Raw genomic sequence first — 25,674 nt, forward strand, 5'->3', positions numbered from 1 at the left:
TGATCTTATTTCTGCTCTTGAATATCTCTATTATACAACAGAAGATAAAACCTGCACTGCGACGGCTAGTCTCTCCGCCACATTATCTCCTGCCAGTCAGCACAAAGAAAGATTACTGGCCACAAAACACACCTGAGACAACATGATTTTCACTACAACAAAAGGACCTGACAGGATTAGCGTAATTGCATTGATATATTTCAGTAATGTGGAGCAGAACTACAGTCATTCAACAATGCAAAAGAACTATGTTTCCATAATTGTGCGGATGTGCATTCTATTCTTTCACCAGAAAAGGCTGTTTACTATACACAACAGAGTAAAGACATCTGTATTCTGAGGCTGCTGCTAATAAAAGGAATTAAATGAAGATATAAATATGCATGCGAATGTGCATGTGTGCTTTAAGTAGTTTTGACAGTAGCAACAGTTTCACTCCTGCTCCAGTAAGTGCCTGCAGTTTTGTTATGATGCCCAGCATTCACAGTTTCCACTCTGAATTATAAATCAGAGATGCTCATTATTCATTGGGCAGAGATAGGGTGAGAAATGAAAAACTTTCGGTTGAGATGATTTACAACTCGCAGACTTTAATGGCGCATTACTAATGCCAATCCAAAATGTAAAAAACAAGTTCTATTAAGAAAAAAAAATTGAGGGCAGCTTATTTAAATGCCTAAAAAGCACTTCGTTGCTGGCTAACAGGACAAACTCAACATGATAATGATTCAGCCCTCTGAGATCCCCATAAAAAGGAGGCTCCAATTTTGCTGACGAGAGACCAGAGCCTCTCTGCTTGTGGTCTAAAATGAAGTGTGGTAAAGAGACAGAGAAGGGAAGAGAGTGAAATAATAACTTTATCCTGAGGTGGTTTACCAAAAGCCTATGGGTTTGCGGTAAACTTGTGGCAAGGTGCCAAAGACACCACCACTGAGATTCTCTTCAAAAGACATAAACCTGCCACTCATGCAAAATACAAGCAAAAATGTAATGTAGATGGCAAATACAGCAAAAATTGCTGCAGCAAAACCCCCATATTCTCTTGTAAACACCAATAGTCTCTTGCAACATTTGCTAATTTTGCTGATATGTCTTCAGCATGGAGTAGAACTTCACTCCAGTGTAGAGAGGAGTAGAGCTTCAGCTTCAAACAGGCTCTAGACAGACTTCAAATTAAAAGGAAGACTTATAATTCTGTATATTCTGTAATGTTAACATTCAGTGCATAGACTGTGGCAAATAAACACCAATTGTGCAAACCAGCTTTGCACTGCAATGTCTTCAGATGCCAGTTTAGATTAGCATACGTCCATATCCAGTACTCCTCAGAAGATAAAGTCCACCCATGAGAGAAGATGCATCATCAGGTTATCTCTAAAGTGAACTTACTCAATTGGGCATTTCTGAAACTCAAAACTTTGAAAACACATGTGAAGTCATCCAATTGAGTTTCTCTGAAGGTGTGTAATTGGGTGAATGGTGCTGCTGAGAAAATCTTCTCAGACTTAAGAAGGAACTGGAGGAACGAGATGAATGTGTTAAAACTTCACAGATGAGTGAGGAAGCCAGCACTCAGTAGTGGATGCCGTATGTAAGTGTTTACTTATATATAGTGTAACAGTTTACTGTTACATGAAAGAAAACGTTTTGGAATTCTGGGTTCCACTTCGAATCTGTGAAAAGTTTTGAATGATGTGAACTTTGAGCCATGATGACAGATATGTGCATATAAACTTATGCCTCTCACTGACAGAAAAACAGTTTTGGGACTTTTTGGATGCTATAAATTCTCAGCCTCAAAAGCGTTTTAAACAACGTAGGCATGAACTGAGAGACCATTTGAGATTATGTACATACTGCCAAATCAACTAATAAACAATCAGATTTTTTGTAATCCTTATTTGTAAAGAAATGTTATTATACAAAGAAATACTTAAATAAAAAAAAAAAAAAAAAACATTTTGTCTGCTTTGAATTTGTCGATTTTCAAAAGGAAAAAAAGTGCCACTCTTTAATGTGGTAATTCTTTAATGTATAGTATGTTGTTTGTCTGTCAAAAAAAAAGAACAAAAAAAATCATATTTAGAGGTCCTTAAAGAAAATAACAAGACATTTCATACTTGTTTGAGACGTTCCCTTTTTTTTTTTTTCTTGGAAAAACTCTAAATGTGTTTCTGAATCAAAATTGCTCAAAATGAGAAGGCTAGATTTTAGTGAGCATAAAACCCTTCAAGGCAAAATGTTCAGGAAAACCCAGATTAGAAGAAAACCTGTCAGAGAGAGCTTCAAACAGACAAAGACGTGTTGCATTGCAACTAAAATCACAAAATAAACCCCACAAGTGATACATCAGGGACCTACAGGATAATGCAATACCTGATTGCTCTGTTGGGGTGTATTTTTGACTGTACGTGATCCCTTCTGTCATATTTAAATGTGTGATTGCTCTATATGGTTATCACAATTTCTGAGTAGGTGTGATCATATTTGCATAATTATAGTATTTTGTAAAGAAAACAAAGAAAAAGTATATGGGTTTTTTTTTTTTTTTTTTTTTTTGAGCTGATTGCATTACACCAGAGCCTCATTATTTCTGAGCTGTTTACTAAGGAAGACAATTACAACAAACACGACCACAAAGAAGAGAAAAGTTGAGATAAAGAATATTGCTAGCGTTACAGCATGAATAAGCGAGAAACAGATAGGATGCATTTAGTTGTATATTGATCCACAGTGTTATTTGAGTCCAAAAGGTGAAATGCTTTTAGGCTTTTAGGACAATTTAGGTTTGAGTTCCACAATTAAACATTTACACAAAAACAAAATGAAAAAGAAAGCTGAATAAACCCCCGAAACAAACTAAATAGCTAGTGAGTTTTTTGTTTGTGTTTGCTATATTGATTTTTGTAGTCATACATCTTATTGTGTTTGCATTCTTATTTATTCAAATGTGATGTGATTATACTGTTGAAAGTATTAAAGATAAAGGGGATATACAACTTGTTAAAAATGAAAAATCACATTATATACTGATTAAACGAGCAGAAATGCATTTTAGACTTCCTTTGTTGTTGCATTAAATACCTGAAATTAGATGAACAAAACATTAAGAAAGACTAGGAAGACTTATATAAACAACAGGAACGTGGCCTGGTTTGGTCTTAGAAGTTGTGAGCCTTGGAAAGTGTTTTGTGGCCATTTTTAAGCATTTTGTAGTCCATCACATCACTGTCACATCCACACTGAAAGATGATCAACAATCCATCTATAAATGGAAAAGATTTCAGAAAAATCTGCTAGGCTCATCCCAAGAGCTGATGTCAGTCAGGGTGCAAGAGTCAAGCATCCTAAAGAGACTGCATTACTTTGCACTGTGTGTGACATGCACAAGGAAGATGAATGTGAGGCCATCTGTTACAAAGCTGAGTCTGAGATGTAAGTGGACCTGAAATATGATACTCTGTTCTGTTAGGAGGAGTGAGCAAAAATTAAATGAGAAAAGAGACTTGACTGTTAGAGACTGACAAATTATGATAAACACCAGTAGTTTTTAGCCAAAGCTATAAAATCATTTAAAAAGGACATTTTCACTGTTACTACCCATCAATTTCCTTAAAACTCATGTAATTAAAGGGGATGTCTAATGCTATTTCATGCATTCTGAGTTATTTACATTGTTAAAGGGTTGGATTCTCATGCTAAACATGAAAAAAAAAAAGTTGGACGTATGACAGTATTTCTGTGCCAAATACACATCTTCAGGGTTCGTTTCTGACAGTTTTTTTGACATCATAAAGGGCAAAATTCCTTGATTTAACACTTCCCAGCACTTCATTCAGGTTATAGAAGTCATTGGTAAAGAAGGATTTGTTGTTTTGTTTAATAAGTAATATGTTTTTGGCTGTGAGTGAAAGATTACCCGCTCAACTGTTTGAGCATGAAGCATAAAAGCTGTAGCCCATATATGTCTTTTATAAATCTAATAAAACTAAAGACTCTTCAGAGATATGAACGATGCAATACTACTCTAGGTACAAAAGATTACTGTAACATGAGACTGGCAGAAACAGTGTGTCCCCCTTTTAAATATGTTTACCCACAGCACTACCGCTAAAAGAAAACGATGTGCTTAAAAAAAAAACACAAAAAAACACTAAATTTTTATCCTAAATGGAGAACATTTTATTAATGTAAAATGTAAAATCAAAACCAGATAGGATGTAAAAAAAGAAGTGGGATTTGATTTTCATCAAAGCATCTGTTGTTGTTGGTGCGTTTAAAACAAAAATAATAAAATGAGCTGTAAATATGCTTTGCCTTATGCCTTCATGAAGACACACATACAGTATACTGTACGTATACGAGATACCCAGGGCAAATTCTGAACAATGTTTCCATCAAAGGGCAACCAGGCGAGACACAGGGCCCACAACTGATCTAAAGTATCCAGACAGAGAGTTGCCCTGTCTCAGTGGGAAAGCGCCCAAGCAACATCGCTTGGCAACAATGCCCTGCTGCATTGATGAAAAAGTTGCCCTGTTTATCATCACTTATACTCTCCAAGGTTGGATTTAAAATACAGTAAAACTGTAATACTGTGAAATACTACTTCAATTTAAAAGGACAGTTTTGTATTTGAAAATATTTTCAAATGTTATTTATTCCTGTTATGCCAAACCATTACTCCAGTCTTCAGTGTAACATGATCCTTCAAAAAAATCATTCTAATCCACCTTATTTGTCCAGTAGAAGCAGGCGTGGCGATTTATAAAATGTATATATATGGCTTCCGGGTTTCATTCACTTGCAGTTATTTTTAGCCATACAAAACAGCTTGTTTTATTGCTTAATATTGCAAACTGGTGTGTCTTATTATTTTAATGCATTATACTAATTATGAACTCTGGTCTGAAGTGCAAACAATTTAATGATTACTACACTTTGTTTTCTTCTTGCCATTTCCCTACAGCAGCTAATGAACTGGAAGTCTCACACATTCACAGAAAATGGCTTATTTTTTCTTTGAAAATTAGGTGGATATGCTGATTTGCTGCTCAAAAAAACTTAATATTATTATCAAGGATGAAAAGAGTTGAGGCGGTTAATATTTTTGTGGAAACCAATTTTTTTTAATTAATTTCTTTCTGGATATTTGATCAACAGAAAGTTAAAAAGTGCAGCATTCATTGAATTATTTTGTAATGCTGCGAGTGTATTAACCATCACATCAATAAATGTAATTCAGTCTTGCTGAATAACATTATCAATAAAAAAAAAATAATTAACAGCTCTATTTTCCATATGCAGATATGTTGAAATTTCCATTGTACAAACCAGCTACAACCATGCAATTAATCAACCAATAAATAAATAAACAGCTGTTTTACTATCTCTGCCAATATAAACTGAAGCACCAAACAGCTGAAGATTTTATGGCCCAATACCTCCACAAAACCCACCTACTACCATTCTATACATTTAAAGATACCTCCACATAATGCAGGCACCTAGAGAAGGAGCTGTACCTTCCGTCTAAACATACCTTCACCTACAAACCAAAGCCTTGAGTTAAACTGTCTCCAAACTCCAAACTCTCAGTGGCTCTTAAGTGAAGTTTTTTTTTATAATTCTGAAGGGACAGAAGATCATGAGGCAAACATTAATACATCAAAAAAAAAAAAAGAAGAAGTAATGAATAGGCCACAGTTCAGAGCCAGGGGGCGTGGGTGAGGGTGTTCTCAATATCTGAGAACTGTCTCAGTTGTCTACTTAAAACCAGACACATTTATCTTTTTCTGCATTATCTGAAACCACACATTTTTATTACTCACACACACACAAAATGTGCACATTGGGCTACCATTGCTAAAACAGTGTTTCCGCTACATTCGTTCTGCCATGGCGGGCCGCCACCAAAATCATTTCCACCACAGCTGCAGCTTCTCAGTGAAATCGCAGTGACGCCACTCACAGTATTTATCATTCACAGTCTAGGAATTAGAAGAGACCTGAATTTGATCGCGGTATTGTGGGTTTTGCCAGTGGCATAGCAGACAGGCCCACAGTGCCCGTGTATGGGGGGGGGGGGGTCTTTCGATAACCTCTCAGTGCTAAGCTGCGTCACATCATGTTTCAACAAAAGCCAGATACATTGTCAAAAGAATCAAATATAAGCAATATTAAGAGTATTTGGCTATTCCAATTAATGTAGGCCTGTTACTTTCTTATTATTAGGTAGGGATGCATCGTTCCAATCGTCAGGATCAGTATCAGCTCCGATACTGGCATTATATGTGAATCGGGTATTGGTCAGACGAGACCAATCCAAATCCGATATTGCGTGTACTATTCTGTGTTATTGTTGAGCCCCACGAAAGGCACAAAAACATAAAGCACCAGATCATTTCTGTGCACATATTTCAAGTATTCTAAAATTGTTAAATAGTTCAGTGTGAGGTACAGATTAATACTGAAGTCATTAAATTCAAGTACACCCAAACTCTTCTTTCTGATGCGGCTCTCTGTCATCCTCCTTTCAGCAATCAAACTGCGTGTTGCATTCGGTTACTACAGTCAAAACTATGAGACTCTCTTCAAGAGCGCACAGTAACTGAGGTTTAAAACTGTTCAAAGACAAGGCTCATTAAACTAACGCACAGATTTAATATACTACATATCAATATCCCTTTGTGCTAGTGATGACTAGTGATGTCCAGTTCGTAAACGAATCATTCATTTGAACCGGTTCTTAGTGAACCGGTTGAACCAGTTCACCAAGTAGGACTGAATCATTTGAAATGGTTCGCATCTCCAGTAAGCATGAATCCACAAATTACTTAAGTTATTCGCATTTTTGACATGGCTGACACTCTCTCACAGTCGAAATAAACCATATATATATATACATATATACATATATACATATATATATATATATATATATATATATATATATATATATATATATATATATATACAGTTGCAATCAAAATTACTCAACCCCTCAGAGACTGAAGTACTTTACAAATACAAGCTTTTCTGAAGATCCAGGATAAAATAAAAATTGTATCTATAACAATTCACTGGCATATTAATAATTATATTGTCAATATATAATGTAATATTTTTGAGTTATAAGATTTTTTTATAATACTGCTATGTCATAATTATTCAACCCCTATTCAACATTGCTGTTTTTAAATCACTTATTTGCATGGTGGGGAATAAAACAGTCTCAAAACACAATTAAGCTTTTAGAAACTCTGTTACAAACAGAACTTGAGCTAGCCTATGCATGTGCTGAAGTTGAGTAGCAAAAATGTCAACAGAGATCTTATAAAATGTGATGTTCTACGCAGTAAAATGTCTTTCAGGTCAAGTGGGTTGAATAATTTGAATAATTTTGATTGCAGCTGTATACAGTATATATGTGGGAAAAAAATGACACATGCACAATTACATTTTCAGAAAGCACATACTTTGTGAGCTGAGCCTAAAGTGAGCCTAAAATGCAAAACAATAAGCCTGATTAGTGTTAGAAAAGATCCATCCATTTTTGTACCAAAAATGTGCACTCTGCAACATACACAACTCTGATAAACCAACACAATATAAATTTATTAATTTGCAATTCAGAGGCAGTTTTTGCATTTGAAATTGAATGAATGAATTAATTAATGAATTAATTAATTTGCATATTGATTTTGATTGCTTCCATTGTCCTCATTTCTAAGTTGTGTTGGATAAAAGCATCTGCTAAATGACTAAATGTAAATGTAATGAATGAATGAATGATAGTGACTAATAAATGGTCACACTTTAGTTTAGGGAACAATTCTTTCTGTTAACTATTAACTATGTCTCCTATTTTGCTGTTAATTAGTTAGCAGTAGTTAGTAAGATGGTTATTAAGTTTAGGTTCAAGGTAGGATTAAAGGATCTAAAATATGGTCATGTACAATAAGGCATTAATATGGGTTTTCTAACTTTTAGCATAACAGCTAATATGCTAATAATATGCATTCTAACAAGCATCTAGTTAATAGTGAGAATTGATCCCTAAACTAAAGTGTTACCAGATAGATAAGTGTAAGTAGTCAGGCAGGTACGTTCGATTATTTTTACCAGAATGATAGGCTGCCTCTACCCTTATTCTATTTTGTCTCTTTATTTTCCTTTCTTTTTTTAATTTAATTTTAATCACAATTCTAATAATTTTGATTGCAGCTGTATACAGTATATATGTGGGAAAAAAATGACACATGCACAATTACATTTTCAGAAAGCACATACTTTGTGAGCTGAGCCTAAAGTGAGCCTAAAATGCAAAACAATAAGCCTGATTAGTGTTAGAAAAGATCCATCCATTTTTGTACCAAAAATGTGCACTCTGCAACATACACAACTCTGATAAACCAACACAATATAAATTTATTAATTTGCAATTCAGAGGCAGTTTTTGCATTTGAAATTGAATGAATTAATGAATTAATGAATTAATTAATTTGCATATTGATTTTGATTGCTTCCATTGTCCTCATTTCTAAGTTGTGTTGGATAAAAGCATCTGCTAAATGACTAAATGTAAATGTAATGAATGAATGAATGATAGTGACTAATAAATGGTCACACTTTAGTTTAGGGAACAATTCTTTCTGTTAACTATTAACTATGTCTCCTATTTTGCTGCTTATTAGTTAGCAGTAGTTAGTAAGATGGTTATTAAGTTAAGGTTCAAGGTAGGATTAAAGGATCTAAAATATGGTCATGTACAATAAGGCATTAATATGGGTTTTCTAACTTTTAGCATAACAGCTAATATGCTAATAATATGCATTCTAACAAGCATCTAGTTAATAGTGAGAATTGATCCCTAAACTAAAGTGTTACCAGATAGATAAGTGTAAGTAGTCAGGCAGGTACGTTCGATTATTTTTACCAGAATGATAGGCTGCCTCTACCCTTATTCTATTTTGTCTCTTTATTTTCCTTTCTTTTTCTTTCTCTGTTCTGCTTTTTACATATCCCTTAACCTCTTAACTCTTTCCCCCTCTTAGACTAAAAGAATATTCAGTAAGATTAAGACTAAAGCAGTTGATCTGAGGGGCCTTGGGGAGAGAGATTACCTGTGCTCCGTTGCTCGGTCTGTCTCTAAGACACCATGTCCCATTAAAAATCAGCAATACTCTGATCCTTCTCTGACTCTAAGAGCTATACCAATACACATCGTTTCCTGTCTCACCCCACACAAACAAACACACAGTTTATCTTGCTCAGAGTAATGGGACAGTGGGTCAATATTCTAAAAAATTATTCTTACAAAAGGAGGCAGAACTCAAATGTATAAAATAGATAGCTCTAAATCCTCATGCCAAGAGTTAAATGAACAGTTCACCTGAAAGTGAAAAGCCATACAGTTATACAACACATTTGGCAAATGTGTTATGATAATTTTGAATGATGATATATATATATATATATATATATATATATATATATATATATATATATATATATATATATATATATATATATATATATATAGATAGATAGATAGATAGATAGATAGATAGATAGATAGATAGATAGATAGATAGATAGATAGATAGATAGATAGATATTAATCAATTTTACTGGTAGTCCACTGTATGAAGAATTTTGGGGTATAATATGTCTCAGTTTACTTTACTTTGCTATACTCATTTACATAAATGAACTACAGTGTTCTGCTCACACTGGTAAAAAAAATTCCAAAATTATATCTAGTGTCTGAATAATTGTTGGTTTGACTGTGGGTTATTTTTTGTTAAACTAAAAAGTAATTCATTCAAGAGTGGTGAGTGATTTTCTTTCTTTCATTTTCTTGGTTTAACATTAAGGAAACTGATAACAGCTAGTAAATTAGGCGCGGTCACTTTAATAGACAATGCATCTATTGCAATGATAAACATCCGATTTCTTTCTCCACTGTTTACTTTCACTTTAGATATAACCAACAGTTTTTTTTTCGAGGATACTTTCCAAGACAGTTAAATACATACAAATTATGTCAAAATAACTGTCTTGTAGTTCCGATATTATATCTCACAATTCTAATAACGAAAAACAACTTGTCATTCTCTCCTTTCCCCTCAGCTCTTAATTTTTTTTTTTCTCAGAATTGACAAACTCAACTCAAACTATTTTTGAGTTAATTGACTTATAAAGTCTTATAAAGAGGAAAAAAAGTCAGAATTGCGAGATAAAATAAATAAATGTTACGTAAAAATGTAAATAGTAAGGTTTGTAGGGCTAATACAATACATCATTGAACAGCAAATGTGAATATTAGACCTATTGTAGACCTATTGTTTAAATCAAATGTATGCTTTAAAAGTAGATTAATCATAGCAGTTTTCATCCAAAATATGTCAATTTAAATGTCAGCTTTTAGCTTCAAATGGAGTCTTTGATGACAGTATTCTATAAAAATTATTTGCATTCCGATCTTGACATCAAAAGGCACAACAATATATATATTTTTCTCTTATACCATGGATTTTACCCATTTACCTCCACTTGCAACCACTATGCGCATGCAGCTGCAAGTGGCGTAACTGTGACGTCTACTCTGAATTGGTCTATTAAGACAAACAAAGTTTGGCTCAACTTTGAAACTTTAGAATCACAAACTATCATGCTTACAAGAATAAGCTACATCCAAAAATATAATTAGAAATACAATTAGCATCAAGCTACACTTGAAAATGCATTTGCTTACATCATTGAGTGCTTGTGATAACTTCCGATTGTGATTTATAGTTGATTTTGATTCTATAATAAGCAGACAAATGCACTCTGGGGCGGCTGTCTCGGTCTTTGAGGGTTAAACCATTCCTGTATTTTTTTGGTACACATGCGAACCAAATTAAAAGACCTGAACCAAAAATTTTGTGATAGAATATTTGTACCATTACACCCCTTGTTGAAACACATTTGCAACTAATAAGTGTAATGCAGTTTAAAATGTTTTTCTAAAAAAGTTATCCACAAAACAATTTAAGCGTGGACAAAAGTGCTACCATATATACCTGTATCAAGCAATGATGTCACGGGGCAACCAAAAAAATTATTTGGCTCCTACATTATGAATTTAAGCAATCGTGGACCAATTTTGTACTTAAGTATATTTTTTACATCTATACATTATCAAAGTATTTTCATTGTGGGGAAACTTTTATTTGGACTGCATTACAGAAAAAAACAAGTCATTATTCATAAACAAATAAATAAATAATGTAAAATAAAATAGGCGGTTATCAGTTCCGGTGGTAAATCCATCTCTCATGATTGGAGCTCTCATAGTGTTCTGTGCAGCGTCACATAACACAACAACAATAATGACAACACTGGGAGTTATAAAGACATGTACATCCACATTTTTACCTTGCACATAATCAACCAGTTGACAGCTATTTATCTGACAGATGGATCATGCAGCCAGTAAATAGTTGATTCCAGCAACATATGTGTTGTATATATTCTTCATGTGTTCACAAGTTTTTCAAGAGATGATTTTTTTTACAAGAGATCTTTTTTTTTTTTTGAAACTGTTGGTATTGTAGTTTCTGACGTACAGTATAACCACATTTGTCATTTGAATCATAAATAAAAAGCACAAAATAAAAAAGTGAAAGGTAGTCATTCATGATGGTTCAGATGTGTCTGAATGTTTAAAAATTTATTTTAAAGATCTGTCCATTGTAATGGACTGCATGCATCAAATTCTTAATTCATTTTGAAAGTTTAATCCTCTTATACTGCATTAGGATCATTATTAAGTTTGCTTATTTGCAAATTATGCATATTTAATGTTTGCATCCACTCAAATCTCCTTTAACTGGAAATGATTTACCAGCTGATTACTCATGATGATAACTCAATGTCAGATTGAGCTATAACCTATCTGTGTGACTGTTTAGGTCCCTGCTTTAATAGGAATCTGAGCAGGAGGCAAGAGCATGCCGAATTAATCAAAAGCAAAACAATTGTGTGCAATGTTGTCCAGACAATATCATTACTATAGACAATAAAATACAGCAGTTTGCATGAGTTAAAAAATATAAAAAATATACCCGAATATCTCTTTTTCATTAAGACATAGCTGATGTTAATTGGCCTAATATGTAAACACACTCACAGTAGGGACTGATGACATTTGTGATGCAAAGAACACAGTACATAAAGCAAAAGCAAAACAAAAAACAAAATAAAACCGAAATGAATCTATGGATCCTCCTGTTCACCTCACAATCTTTATGTTATTCCAGACAGACTGAATGATGATGAGATCAGATCTCTGTGTGGAGCACTGGCTGCTGTCAGACTCCTTGTGCGAACAAAAATCTCACTGGGTTATTACATTTAATGGCAAAAATAATGTTTTGAAATGAAAACTGATATTTCCTACTGACACAGTCATTTAGCAGATGCTTTTATCCAAAGCGACTTATAAATGAGGACAATGGAAGCAATCAAAATCAATAAAAGAGCAATGATATGCAAGTGCTTTAACAAGTCTCAGTTAATGCAGTACACGTAGCAGGTAATGCAGTACACGTAGCAAGTTTTTTAAAAATCATATAAAAAATAAAAAGAAACAGACTGAATAGAAAAAGAATAGAGCAAGCTAGTGTGTTTTTGTTCATTTTAAAATAAGTAAAAAGAAAAATAAGATAGAATAGAATAGTTTTTCTTTTTTTTTTTTTAAGAAAACAAGCAGTTAGTAAATAAATAGAGTGCAAGTCTAAAAGGGGCATGTTTTTTTTTTTAAGAATATAATTGGAATAGAGAGCGCTAGAGTTAGAGGGTCAAATAAAGATGGAAGTGATGTGTTTTTAGCTGATTCTTGAAGATGGCTAAGGACTCTGATTGAGTTAGCCAGGTCATTCCACCCAGAGGGAACATTTAATGTAAATGTCCGTGTAAGTAATTTTGTGCTTCTTTGGGATACCATGATGTTCACTTGCAGAACTTGCAAGCTTCTAGAGGGCACATAAAACATACATTTACATAAATGTATCTGTATACAATAAAGCCACAATTCCAACCATTAGGAGGTTTCCAGCTGACAGCAAACATTTATTTTGCCTATGTCACAATATGAGGTCGGCCCTGTACATGATACTGGTTTTGTTGCCAAACTGGTTTGGAAGTGTTGTTGCATAAACAACTTAACGGAACTATTATGCTTGTCTGCCTGCTTGACAGACAGTTTTATTGATCACTGAGAGAGCATTGACTTATGATGCTGATTCAATTTAAAAATTATTATTATTAAAGCTACAGCCCTGTAATGTAGCAAACGAAGCTGGTGAAACAAGGATCATGTCATTTTGCTCAATATCTGATTTCACATTGAACTACCCAATAAATCAATAAGTTAATATACCCAATAAGTTAATATTACAGCCTATTATGATAATGCTGTAAATAAAAATGTGAAAAGAAAGAAGCTTTAAATAAATTATTTTTAACTAGCGTGAATATATTCAACCACCTGTGTGACAGATTTAAGTTTCACTTTCCATGATCCGTCAGAGGAGTATCTTGGCGGCTTCTGCCGGCCAATGTTAACACCTTGTTCTAACCAGATGCAACTCGACAAGATTTCAGTGACAAGCAATTTGGCTGTCCATACCAGATATTACACAACACCACGATGCGAGAGAATCACTCGAATATCACAGCCATTCAGAAGTACTGAAGCACACTGCACACCTAACGAAATAGAGTTTATGATTTTAATTCATAAATATTAAAGGGTTATTTCACAAAAAAAAAAAAATATTTTTTATTTTTTATTGTTTTATTTACCCTCAAGGCATCCCAGGTGTACATGATTTTCTTCTTTCAGACGTATCCAATGGGAGTTATATAAAAAAATATCCTTGCTCTTTTGTGTTCAAGCTTTATAATGGCATGGGCGGGTGTTTTTGTTCAGTAGTTCAAAAGCAGTCAAATAAAGCACGCACATCCATAATAAAATGAGCTTTAAACATCTCCGGGGGGTGAATGAAGGCCTCCTGTAGTGAATCCATGTGTTTTTGTAAGAAAAAAATCCATATTTAAAAAGTTATTTCCACTAGACTTTATTTTAAATATATATTTTTAAATAATTAATTAATAATTCAATGGCATTTGATCATACTTATTTCAAAGTTAAAGATTCATTAGTTTGAATATACATTGAAACAAAAACTAACATAACATCTTTTTTGATAATTCAGTATACTTAATTTTTTTGACAAAAATCCCATGTTTCAGTAGTGGCTGCACATTTTCGGTAGTGAAAAAACATCCCATGCTTTGGTAGCGACCACATCACATTACATAATTTTAACTTACATACTAAAACACTACTAAAACATACTAAAACATACTAAAATACAAAAAAAAATTCCATAATTCTAAAATTTTATTTCCCTCAAATATGAGGATTATGTGTTTCTCTTTTATGACGTTTCAGTTGTGACAATTTAATGGGATAACTTCCAAAAACAAACATGTCCACCAAATGTTTTGGTAGTGACTGTTTTAGTCGTGACAATTTTAGATACTTTTGAACCTAGCTCAAAGATGCTAATCCGCACATGGTAAGTTTGAAGGTACAAATATAAAAACTAAATGTTTACATTTATGTATGTAGCAGATGCTTTTATCCAAAATAAACTTACAGTGCATTCAGGCTATACATTGTTTTACCAGTATGTGTGTTCCCTGGGAATTGAACCCACAACCTTTTGCAGAACCACAACAAATGCTCTACCACTGAGCCACAGGAAGACTAACTCCCAAAAAAGTGTGCTTAATTGCAGAAAAAAGGTGTTCGGTAGTGAAGATGTACTTTAAAATTATGGGAACTATCTACTCATACAATGTAGCTATGTGAGAAGGGGACACAGGAATATTTCCTGATCATAAATTTAGAGGTGTATTTAAAATCAGAAAAAATGTTTCAGGAATATTCTCATGAAAACGTTAAATAGAAGGCCTTTTAGGCCAATTTTGCTAGAATCTAAAGCATAAATTTCTGTTGAAAAACAGATGTGTGAAACTGGTATTGAATAATTATGTAAGTTTGCATATTAATACAAGTGAAATACATGCAACCACTGCCCATTGTATTAATTAGAGAACTATGCAAAAAGCCATACTGCCTTGAAATTCATAACCGTTACTGATTTCACAAAAGAACAACACAATATAATGAAAAACTACAATGTTCAATTATTAGTTTTAATAACATTATTATTTGAAAAATAAAAAATAATATAAATTATTAATTTAACATATTTTAATTATTTTATTTAAAAATAATATAATTCATTAGAGAATCATCACTAGAGAATGAAGTGTTGTGAATAAAACACTTGGTCATTAGCACTAACAGTTGCTCAGGTTGTAAAGTCCTTTTAGTGTTTGCTTGCTCTTACTTGCTTTCCACTCTCAAAAATGAACGTATTCTAAAACAGTCATTGATCTTCATTTCATTTCACCTTTTCTTCTCATAAATCCAGTAATTATTCCTTCTAATGCAAACAAGTAAATTAAACCTGATTCTGCCATCATGTGTAATCAAACTGCATGAAATTTATAATTCACATTTAATGAAGAGTGAGGAGAATGGGTGGGGGGGAGGTATTAAGCAAATATTACAGAAGTTTTGACTTGGTATCTTCATCAAAATTATACTCGCTCACAGAGCAACTTGGTGTGTGCAATTCTTTGTATTGTGACTTTTACTGGTAGTCTGATCTTTGCATAACACACTGTAAATAGGTCAGGTTAGACTGACCTGCTCGTACTAGCCTACTCCACCCACTGAAATGAATGCCAACACAAATAGAACAATCTCTTAGCCTTGAGCTCATCCTTTACACACACATGCACACATACACAAACATATAATGATTATAACTGAAGTACACACCCATCAAATATCTAATACCGAACCCCATTAAAAAAAAAAAAAAACTAAAATACAACAGATCCACACTCTCACATAGTCTGGTTATGTTGGTATTAATTTGCAGTGGATGAAGCAAACCGTGTGTGTGATTGTGTGTTTGATTCAGAAAAATGTATTACTTCCTTCAACAAATGATGTCAGGTTGACTTCAGAGAAATGTCCTCTTATTACTTTCTTTGGAGCTTTCATAGTTCATACTTGGGTGTGGTATGTCTACCAAATTGGCTTCAGATGATGTCTACAGTGAATGAATGAGTGGATTCCTGGATCAACATTTTTTGTTTACTGTCCAATAATATAGACTAAACCCAATCCCTACCCCTAAACCTAACCCTACCCATAATTTATTCCTAAAATCAGTGTTTGAAACGAACAAGGGTGTAGAAGCACCTATCCTTTATCGTAAGCCTAAAACAGATATTTCCTGAAAGGTTATCCCTCGATTCTGATTCGTTAATTGAAATGTTGTTCCAGGATCATCAAGGATGTTGATCCAGGAGCATGTTGTACTTGTTGAGCATGTTGAAATCATGATCACCATTTGGAAAGGCATGGAAAACAAATAAAGCATTCTACTGTCTTCTGTGCCTGAGGTATAGCATCTTTATTTCAAGCTCAAATACAAGGAAATACTCTTGAAAGATACGGAAATACTCACAGCAGGATACAACCTCCACCCTTACAGTAGCAAAAAGCATGTCTTAAATAATAGAGCATTAAGCAATCACTACCACTAGCTTAGGATACATTAATATACTTGGATGGGTCCTAATGTTTACGGATGTGGGCTACTAACTCGAAGGCTGCTGACTCAATACCAAGAAGGATTCCCCCAGGAGAGTTACTAAGATCACAGTTCGACTCTGCAGGTCCTCTAGAGTCCACTAGAGTGAATAACTAATGTCAATTAAGATATTGCTGCAAACAATTTGTAAAATGACCCAACTGAGAGAACATATGATACATAATCATCACAGGAAGCTCTCTTAGTAGGGACAACAGTGTTGGGTCCGAGCCCACCTTGTCGATGCTAAAAAATCAACTGGGCCAGTAGAAAGAAAAATCCTTAGCGTTGATCTATGATAAAGTCTATGTCGATTAGCATTGCATTATTATATACTTTATTATAATGAAAATGGTAAGACAAACTCAGATAAACCATATATTGTCATTGTTGTGTGTTTATTAATCACATTGAAACAAAAAAGCAGTTAAATCCTTCTGTTTCGAGTATTCAAATAATGTATCTCTTAAATTGTGAGTGTAGTTGCATCTGATCAAATGTGTCCAATATATAAGTATGTGCAATTTTTCTCCCAATCCACTTCAAGCGCAAACTCAGCCCACAGCTGATTTTAAAGATTTTATTGGTTGTGCTAATCACAGTGTTGATTTCAAATTCTATGCTACAAAATTGCTAACCTCTAAACCTACCCCACACCTGACCCTAACCTTAACCAGTGAAATGGACTGCACGGCAGGATATGTGCTTCATAGCGTGGTAAAGAAAGATGCAGTTCAGGGGATAAGCAGTTAATAAAATTATGCAATGTGAGATCGCCAAGCTAGGCTGTTCCGTAACTCCCCAAACGGACCTCAGCAGACAATGTCACATTTTTAGTTACACCCAGTGTCACTACACCCCTCAAGCCCTGGGACGTCCCCTTTGCTTGGAACAAAGCGACAGAGTGAAATCTTTCCCCTGCTCTGCACTGGGACAGCTCGTGGGAGAGCTCGTGGGCAGTCTTGATGTTAAATCCACTCCACATTCCCCACATTTACATTACCAAATCAGAAAAATCCCTTCAGCCGTGATTTTGCCAAGCAATCCCTTCAGTAAAGTCAGAATTCAAAATCGAAAGCCTGGCATAGATATTTGCAAGATGATAAAGAGTATTGAGTAACTTATCAGTTTAGAAAGAAATAAAAAAAGATATACTCTCAAGTGTGTAAATATGTTATATGTTATCTTTACTAGCTAAACAGTTTAGTTATGTAGTCTAGGCTTGTTGTATGTTTAGCTACATACTTGAATAGAAATGCATTTGCCTTAATTTAAACATATTTCATGGGAAGGTCCGATTTTAATCTGCACCACAGGCACAGAAGTACCTTTTTCAGAAGCTGTTCTTGTATCTGTCAATCTTGATTAAGAGTCTAAGCTCACAGAGTTTCTCAGTTTCACAAAGTTTCACTCAGCTAATTTCTACTCCTTTTAAGGTAAGAAATCATACTTTCTTCTTGACTAAATACTTCTTCTGCCTCGGATTACAGTGGAATTTCATCTTTTGCTACGATTTGTTTTGAATGTAAGGTTCTTTCCATTTGTCAGCAATCTCTTTGAACAGGCAGATCCAAGGATCACTTCATTTGAATTTCCCCAATCCTTGATTTATTTATTTTAAATCAGTACAGTCTTATTGGCAACAGTGGGAAGCTATGGTTTTATAGGCTTTCCCAAAGGAAGGATGAGCTTCACATTTACAATGTAATGCTTATGTTAACATTAAATTTATGCATCTCACAGACTTGCAGAAACCTGTTCAAATCGATGAAGACAATATGTGCCAAATTTAAATCAGTATTTGAATGAAAGGTTAACAGAACCCACAGGCCACTAAATTTGACATAACTCCAATATTTGATTTTGTTTCTTTTGATCAAATGAAGTAATGATTTAACACTGAAATAGAGCAGTGTAACAGCTCTAGTCTGCTAAAACAGAAGTCATTTAAAGAAATATTGCTGTTTTGACATTCATCGAGCCAAAAAGTAAATCCCAGTTCATTTCTCAACTATAAATATAAACATGTCTCACATTCTGAGTCTCATAAACTGACAAGATGTCAAAGCAGCTTATGTAAAGTTTGGTTTGACCTGAGCTGAACAGTAAAGAAAGATTAGGTTTATCACTTTTAAAGCATTTTTTAAAAACCCTGTTTTGTACCTTATTCATAGAAGGTACCATGCAACTAATCAATGATCAACAAATCGATCTGACCTACTGTACAAGGTACAAGCCTACGTCAAGCATTTTTTACTGATTTTACTCTTAGCTGACATAATATACCCAAATTAGACAGTGACTCCTCACACTACAGAAGAAGGAGTAAAAGAGGGGAAAACACCATGGGGCAGAAATACACCAAAAGAGAGTGGCAGATGGTTTAGAAATATGAAAAATAAATCCATACCCAGAAGGAAAGGTGATATAGCAGCAGACATTGCCTGTGTAAAACAACACTTAACACAAGCATCACATTTGTCCTTGCAGAATATACTTTGTAAATATTCCTTAAAGTCCAAAAAGGTGAACATGGACATTTGGATGTTAAATTGTAGCTTTCAGGCTGGAAGTCTAAAAATGTGTAGTATCTCTACATGTTTTCATGTACCTAGTTTGCAGGTTAATCATATATAATGAGTCTGAACTTTTCATTACTGAACCTCTTTGTCCGTGTTTCTAATCCATCTTCCACTCTCTCTTTCTGCATCTCTCTCCCATGGTGTTTTACCCTCTTTTTCCCTTCCTTCTTTCCTCTTGTATGCCCAATGACTTTCATCACATATTCAATTTTCACCTAGACCCCTGACGATCTTACCGAGGAGCAGAGGACTGTGTAACAGTGTGTATGCGTGTGTGTGTGTGTGTGTGTGAGACAGCAGTGTGAGAGGTGTTGAGATGCTGTTAATATGGCCTCCAGCTGCCAGAGAGGGTCTAGAGGGGCAAAAGTGCCATAATTCTATAATGTGCTGATAACACTCTTTCTCCTCTCTTTTCTCTATTCAGAGAGAGACCGCTCTCCTAATCCTCCCCATCCTGTCTTTTTTTTTTCTTTCAGTTCCTTTGGAAATACCACACATCTATCATATTTTCTGCCAAACTTTATAGTCTCTCTCACACACTCTATCTCAGTTCTATCTCTTATTCCTGTAATTTAGACGCTGATGGAAGTTGTTACAGATTTGACTGATTATAGTATAATACATGCTCTCGTTCTGTCTCCTGTTCAGCATGTGCTCAATAATAACTTCAGATGGGTGCATTCAGAGTCAGTGTCCAATTGAAACTGGATGTCTCCTCCTCATTTAGATCCCTTACTGTGCCGCCACCTCCTCAGCAATCAAAGAAAACAACCTCAGTGTGCTGTAATGCTGCCCTATATCAGCTGCCTAAGAAATATAATAAGTGCAAGTCAAGGAGTGCACCTATCTGCTCAGGAACTTACTACTTGATTACCTAAAAGCCATGCATTACTTCAGAATAAAGCACACCTGAGGAATAATTCGGACCGGCATTTGCTCAGATTATTATTCAAATTTTGATGTAATTGCAACAAGCCTGCATCTTAAAACTCTGATTTTATAACATATATGCCAGTGGATGTTCTAGATAATAGCAATTATACATAATTTATTAAGGTCAAGGTGATGCTGTCTATAGTTGCATGGGGAAAAAAAAAGCAAAGTTCTGTCATAGAAACCCTCAACTTAATTTTGACCTCTGTACTTTCCTGACCACATGGAATTTTTTTATTAATGAGTAATTTGTCTACTATTGAATACTGCTGCAACAAAATTACAGTTAAGAACTGTATTTTGCACAGCTTATAGAGCTATAAATTATTCTCAATATATCTGAAAATAACTACATATATTGGTAATTATAAGGAATCTTTCTTAAACACCAAATCATTAATCAACATGAAAAAAATTAAATCAAATCACCCCCAAACTTTTGAATGGTAGTGTGTACATATATGCACACAGTCGTGGCCACACAAGGGCACTGACATATTTTAACATCAATAAGTGCACATTTCTTTTAGTTGAGACAGCTCAGACTTTTTTATTATTTTGGGATATATTGTTAGTTGCTTTTAAACTGCCCACTGTTCTTCAGAAAACTCCTCCAGGAACTGCAAATTCTTTGGTTCTCCGACATCTTTCATGTTGTCCAGACATCTTTCATCTTTTCATCAATGTCTGATTTTAAGATTCATATTTTCACACTTTTATTTAAACCTTTCTCATTCATTTAGGTCTGTTCTTTGGGAAGCTTCTTAAGTCATAATCTACAGAAGACTAAATAAATACAGATTACTTCGACCATCCAATGTTTTGCCTTCTTGAGTATCAATGAAGTTGTACTTTTAAAGTTGTAATTTTTGCTCAAGCAGCACTAATGAAATATTCTTTGAATTACAGTTTAATTAGTTTATTAATAGTGGATTGGAGTTGGAGTTAATTTAATCCATTCAAGAATGAGACAGAAAAACTAAAAGAGGATCAGTGATTACAATCAAGCTGATTGGAACTCGTTACCCAGGGACCTACTGAAAACAGTCTCAAAAAAAAAAAAAGCTATAAAACAAACTGAAAAGTCCCAATGAAATGAAATTGCCTATTCTTCAGAATAATCTACAGCATCTGCTCTTAAAAAATGAAATATGATTTAATGAAGAATAAGTATCCTGTAATTTAAGTGATAAAAGCAGCATACAATAAACAATTCTGTTCCATTATCTATTGCTGTGCAAATTTATTCAATTAGTGAAAGCCCTTTGGAGAGACGAAAGGAGGGAGACCTCTTAATGTAGACCAGAGAGATAAACCCTTAATTATTCATCAATAATTCATCAGAGTGTCCTAGAGGGAGAGATCATGCACTACTTCAGGAAAGGAGTTCCCCACAGATGACCTGAAGACACCCCCCACATGCATTCCCTCTTTCTCTCTCAAAGCAGTCTTTAAAATGGCTCAGCTGCCATCAAGCTGCATTACCATGACAACTCAATTTATCTAAAGATTCAGAGCTTCATTCAAATCAGCACTCTCCGACAGCCATATCCTTGTAAACATTGGTTCTGGTGAGTTACTCTTCAGCTGGCAGACAACTTTATTAGGGGCATCGATGCAATACATGGTTTAAGCGGAAGTGTAAGAATGATTGCATGACTCACGCTGATGGAAGCCACAGGAGCGATTTAAACCAAAGAAATACAATCCATGTCCAAAATAATCTTTTGCAACTTGTGTATCCTTAGTGGACAGTTTACCTTCTTACATTTGCCTGGAACTGCATGTGGTAGGATACATAGGATATTTCTCATATTAATTCACCCAAAAATGAAAATTCTGAATGGATTTCTTTCTTCTGCTGAACTCAAAAGAAGATATTTTGAAGAACAGCTTCTGGTCCCCATTGAAAACTTTTTTCTTTCCATACTATGGAAGTCTATTAGGACCAGCAACTGCTTGGTTACCCACATTCTTCAAAATATCATATTTTATGTTCAACAGAAAGTCATAAAACAAATCCATACAGGTTTGGAACAGCCTGAGGGTGAATAAACGATGACATCATTTTCATTTTTGGGTGAACTACACTACAATAGCTGTCACTGGGGCGGTACCTTTTCAAAAGGTACATTGGTACATTAAAGGTACATATTAGTGCTTAAAGTGTACATGTTAGAACCTAATAGGTACAAAAGTGTAACTTTTGTAAAGGTACCACCCCAGTGTAGGCCTGTCATGATACATTTTTCTGGACGAAACATTGTCTAAGAAATTATCAAATGATAATATTGTCGTTCTAAGACCAGTTTCAACTAATATAATGATAATGGCATAATTACGCAGGTACACTTTTTCAAAGATCAATAAACTTTAATCTTATTTTATGGCAGATTCTGAGCAAGAAATACCAACATGTTGACTTTGTGTGGCTTAAAACTAATACATTTTGTATGTTTGTATGTGATATTATTTTTATATGCCAGTTATGGATGCTCATAATCACAGTTTAACCGTTAACCGAAAGTAAACATTTTCACCGATGAAGGGGCCATTCACATTCATAAACTATCGCGATAGGCCTACCCCAGTGACAATGTTTGTACCTTTATTTCTGTATTTCGTTGCCTTAATGTATTTCGTTGCCTTGGACCCACATGTGCAATGACAATAAAGTTGAATCTAATCTTATCTAATTTTTATTTCTGAGAGTGTATTCCTGCAAGGTGCCAAAATGGAAATATAATACAGTCATTTGCATTGTCTGTCAATAAATTGCAAGAGAAAAATGCTTAATAACTCTTTTGTAATATGGACAAAAATGTATCAGTTCAATAAAATTAGTTAAAAATGCATTTTCATGGCCTTTGAGAATATTTATAGTTATTTTTCTCAATTCAATGACAAATGGCAGGTGCTGTGAAAAGTTCGTTTTGGTCCTTTTACACAAAAATCAGCCACGGTAAGGGCTTTTTAGGTTGATCAATACTCAAATTTTCAAATGTAAATTATCTTTGTAATTTCCTTCCTGCATAAATCATAACAGTGATTTATGTAATTTAAGCCATCCGTCATATCACATAAAACAAACCTTTATGTATTACCAAATGACCAGAACCAGTGAAATTTGTTTCCATAACTTAAAAGGACAACCTAGGGTTACTTAAGATAACTTGATCCTTGCAGTGATTGAGCCAGAAAACTTCTCATCACTATGCCTGGGCTGTGAAGAAATAGTTCACCCAACAATGTCATTATTGAAATGTAAGTCCATTTTCTCTGCTGATGTTATTTGAGGTCATTTTGTGAACAAATTATTCTTTTGAGTCAGTTCTTTTCCATGATTGATCTGAGTGACTGTGAGGTTCACAAATCAAATTGAATGATTCGTTCACAAATTTGAATGATTCGGTTCACTACTGGATGATTCACAGCAGTTCTCTACCCACTGGAGGGAGAAGAATAGTGATTTAAAGTTTTGACCTGTTCCTCACACAAAAAAGTAGTATGCCTTCAAAAGACCTGGACAAAAGTACAAAACTTTTTTTCAGTGGTCATAATGAACTGTAAAAGACTGAAGAGACAGTGAACTGAAATGTAAAAGACATGAGCGAGGATTCTTAAAACTTTCTTCTTGTTCCACAGAAAAGAGAAAAATACAATGATAAAGACTCAGACCCAAAGTTATTTAAGTATCGTTGAGATATTACTATAGTTCTTATATATAATTTTTTGGGGAAGGTTTTAATGTTTTTTGTCATTTTGATTAGTTTTTCGTTTCAAAATATGTCTAAATAAGTTTTTATTCATTTTTATTTGAGTTTTAATTTTATTTATTTTAGTACATCATGTAAAACTAAATGAAAAAAACAATTTTAATTAATTAATGAAATTAATATAAAAAAGTATTTATTAATTGTTGTAATATGAAAATTATATATATATATTTCAATTAAAAAACAACAAATCTGGTTTTAGTTACCTATAATTTGGAATTACATAAGAGTACATGAAGGGCGACATATTTGGGTGAACTATTAGTCACTATATAGCACATCAGAGTAGAGCACATATGGAAGCACACAATTTACCTCCCAGGGTCATCCCAGCCTCGAAACACTTCCTCAGACGGCAGGATGGGCAGTTCTTCCTCCTCAGTTTATCTATGGTGCAGTCATTCCTGCTAGCGCAGAGATACTTCTGCTTCCCTAGAAGAAGAAGCAGATGTTTTTCAGAAGTTTAAACTTTTGGTCAGTTGGCAGCCAAAGTAAAGCTCTGTATCTGGATGTAAGATGTATCATTTTTACACCAAGATAAAATGTAGATCAGAATAAAAATGGAGAACACACACACACACACATACACACGCAGAATGCTCCAATTAGAGGGAGCTGTTACATGACTAGCCAGCCGCAGCCCTCACTCTGGGCACCTGGGGACAGCCAAATGAAAACTGCAGAGTGAGATTTGAAAAGAGGTTCCACGGTGTGTGTGTGTGTGTGTGTGTGTGTGTTTTAATCAGGAATACAGAGAAACTGCTGCAGTCATGTCTGACAAAAAATTACAATGACATATCACAGACATCCACTGCCAGACCTACATACAATTAACAAGATCTAAGAATAAAACAGAAGTAAAATCTAATCAACATTAAATTGAGCGCAAAAGCAATGCAATTAACTTATTAACTTAATTTATAAAAAAATACACACCATGACAATCAGATTTGACATAATGCCAAACAAATGTACAAACTGTAATCAGATCTTGCAGGTTATCTTTTTACACAGCTGAGATGTGTTATTTATAAATCTTTCGTCAGCGCACAGGACACCTGTTTGAAAAGAGCGACTCTTCTTAGAAAGTGGCGATGCTAAGTTGTGCAAGAAATGATGTCACCTTTGAACAAATTCAGAAAGACTTCTCTAACCTTACACATCTGTCTACAATTATTCATAAAAAACAATAAGACTGCTCCATTTAGTATACTGTTCCAGGTCTCCATTAATGACGGTTGAAATGGTATAATAGTGCGTTATTTCTGTATTTGATTAAACTGAAGTTCATTGTTGGCTGTAGGGCAAGATCTTTTAACTCCTCTTAACTTTGATAAATTGTTTAGTTCCACAATCTGTGGATGTTCAAAGCAAAAAGGGCATGACTTTATCAGAAGTGTGTATTATATTTTTAATTTGAACATTTATTTGAAGGGTGAACATGGGTTAACTTTGCACACTTATACAGATCCTAAAATTATCACTTATGTCATTTCTTATATATAGCATATATATGCATATATTTGTATATAATGTGTATATTCAGTCTACCCTCACCTCATAGTCTGTATTCATTTACTGATCCTCATG

The 25,674-nt window shown here is 34.2% G+C and overlaps 1 protein-coding gene across 1 annotated transcript in view; it reads right to left on the reverse strand.

Annotated features, from left to right (window-relative positions):
- LOC127958840 (androgen receptor) overlaps positions 1-25,674 on the reverse strand; it is a 60,627-nt gene that overhangs the window by 12,754 nt on the left and 22,199 nt on the right. The window contains exon 3 of the mRNA XM_052557853.1: positions 24,400-24,516. Within this exon, the coding sequence (XP_052413813.1) occupies positions 24,400-24,516 (117 nt within the window). The remainder of the gene's footprint in view (positions 1-24,399; positions 24,517-25,674) is intronic.

Source organism: Carassius gibelio, chromosome B5 (genome assembly GCF_023724105.1).
Source record: "Carassius gibelio isolate Cgi1373 ecotype wild population from Czech Republic chromosome B5, carGib1.2-hapl.c, whole genome shotgun sequence".
Taxonomy (NCBI): domain Eukaryota; kingdom Metazoa; phylum Chordata; class Actinopteri; order Cypriniformes; family Cyprinidae; genus Carassius; species Carassius gibelio.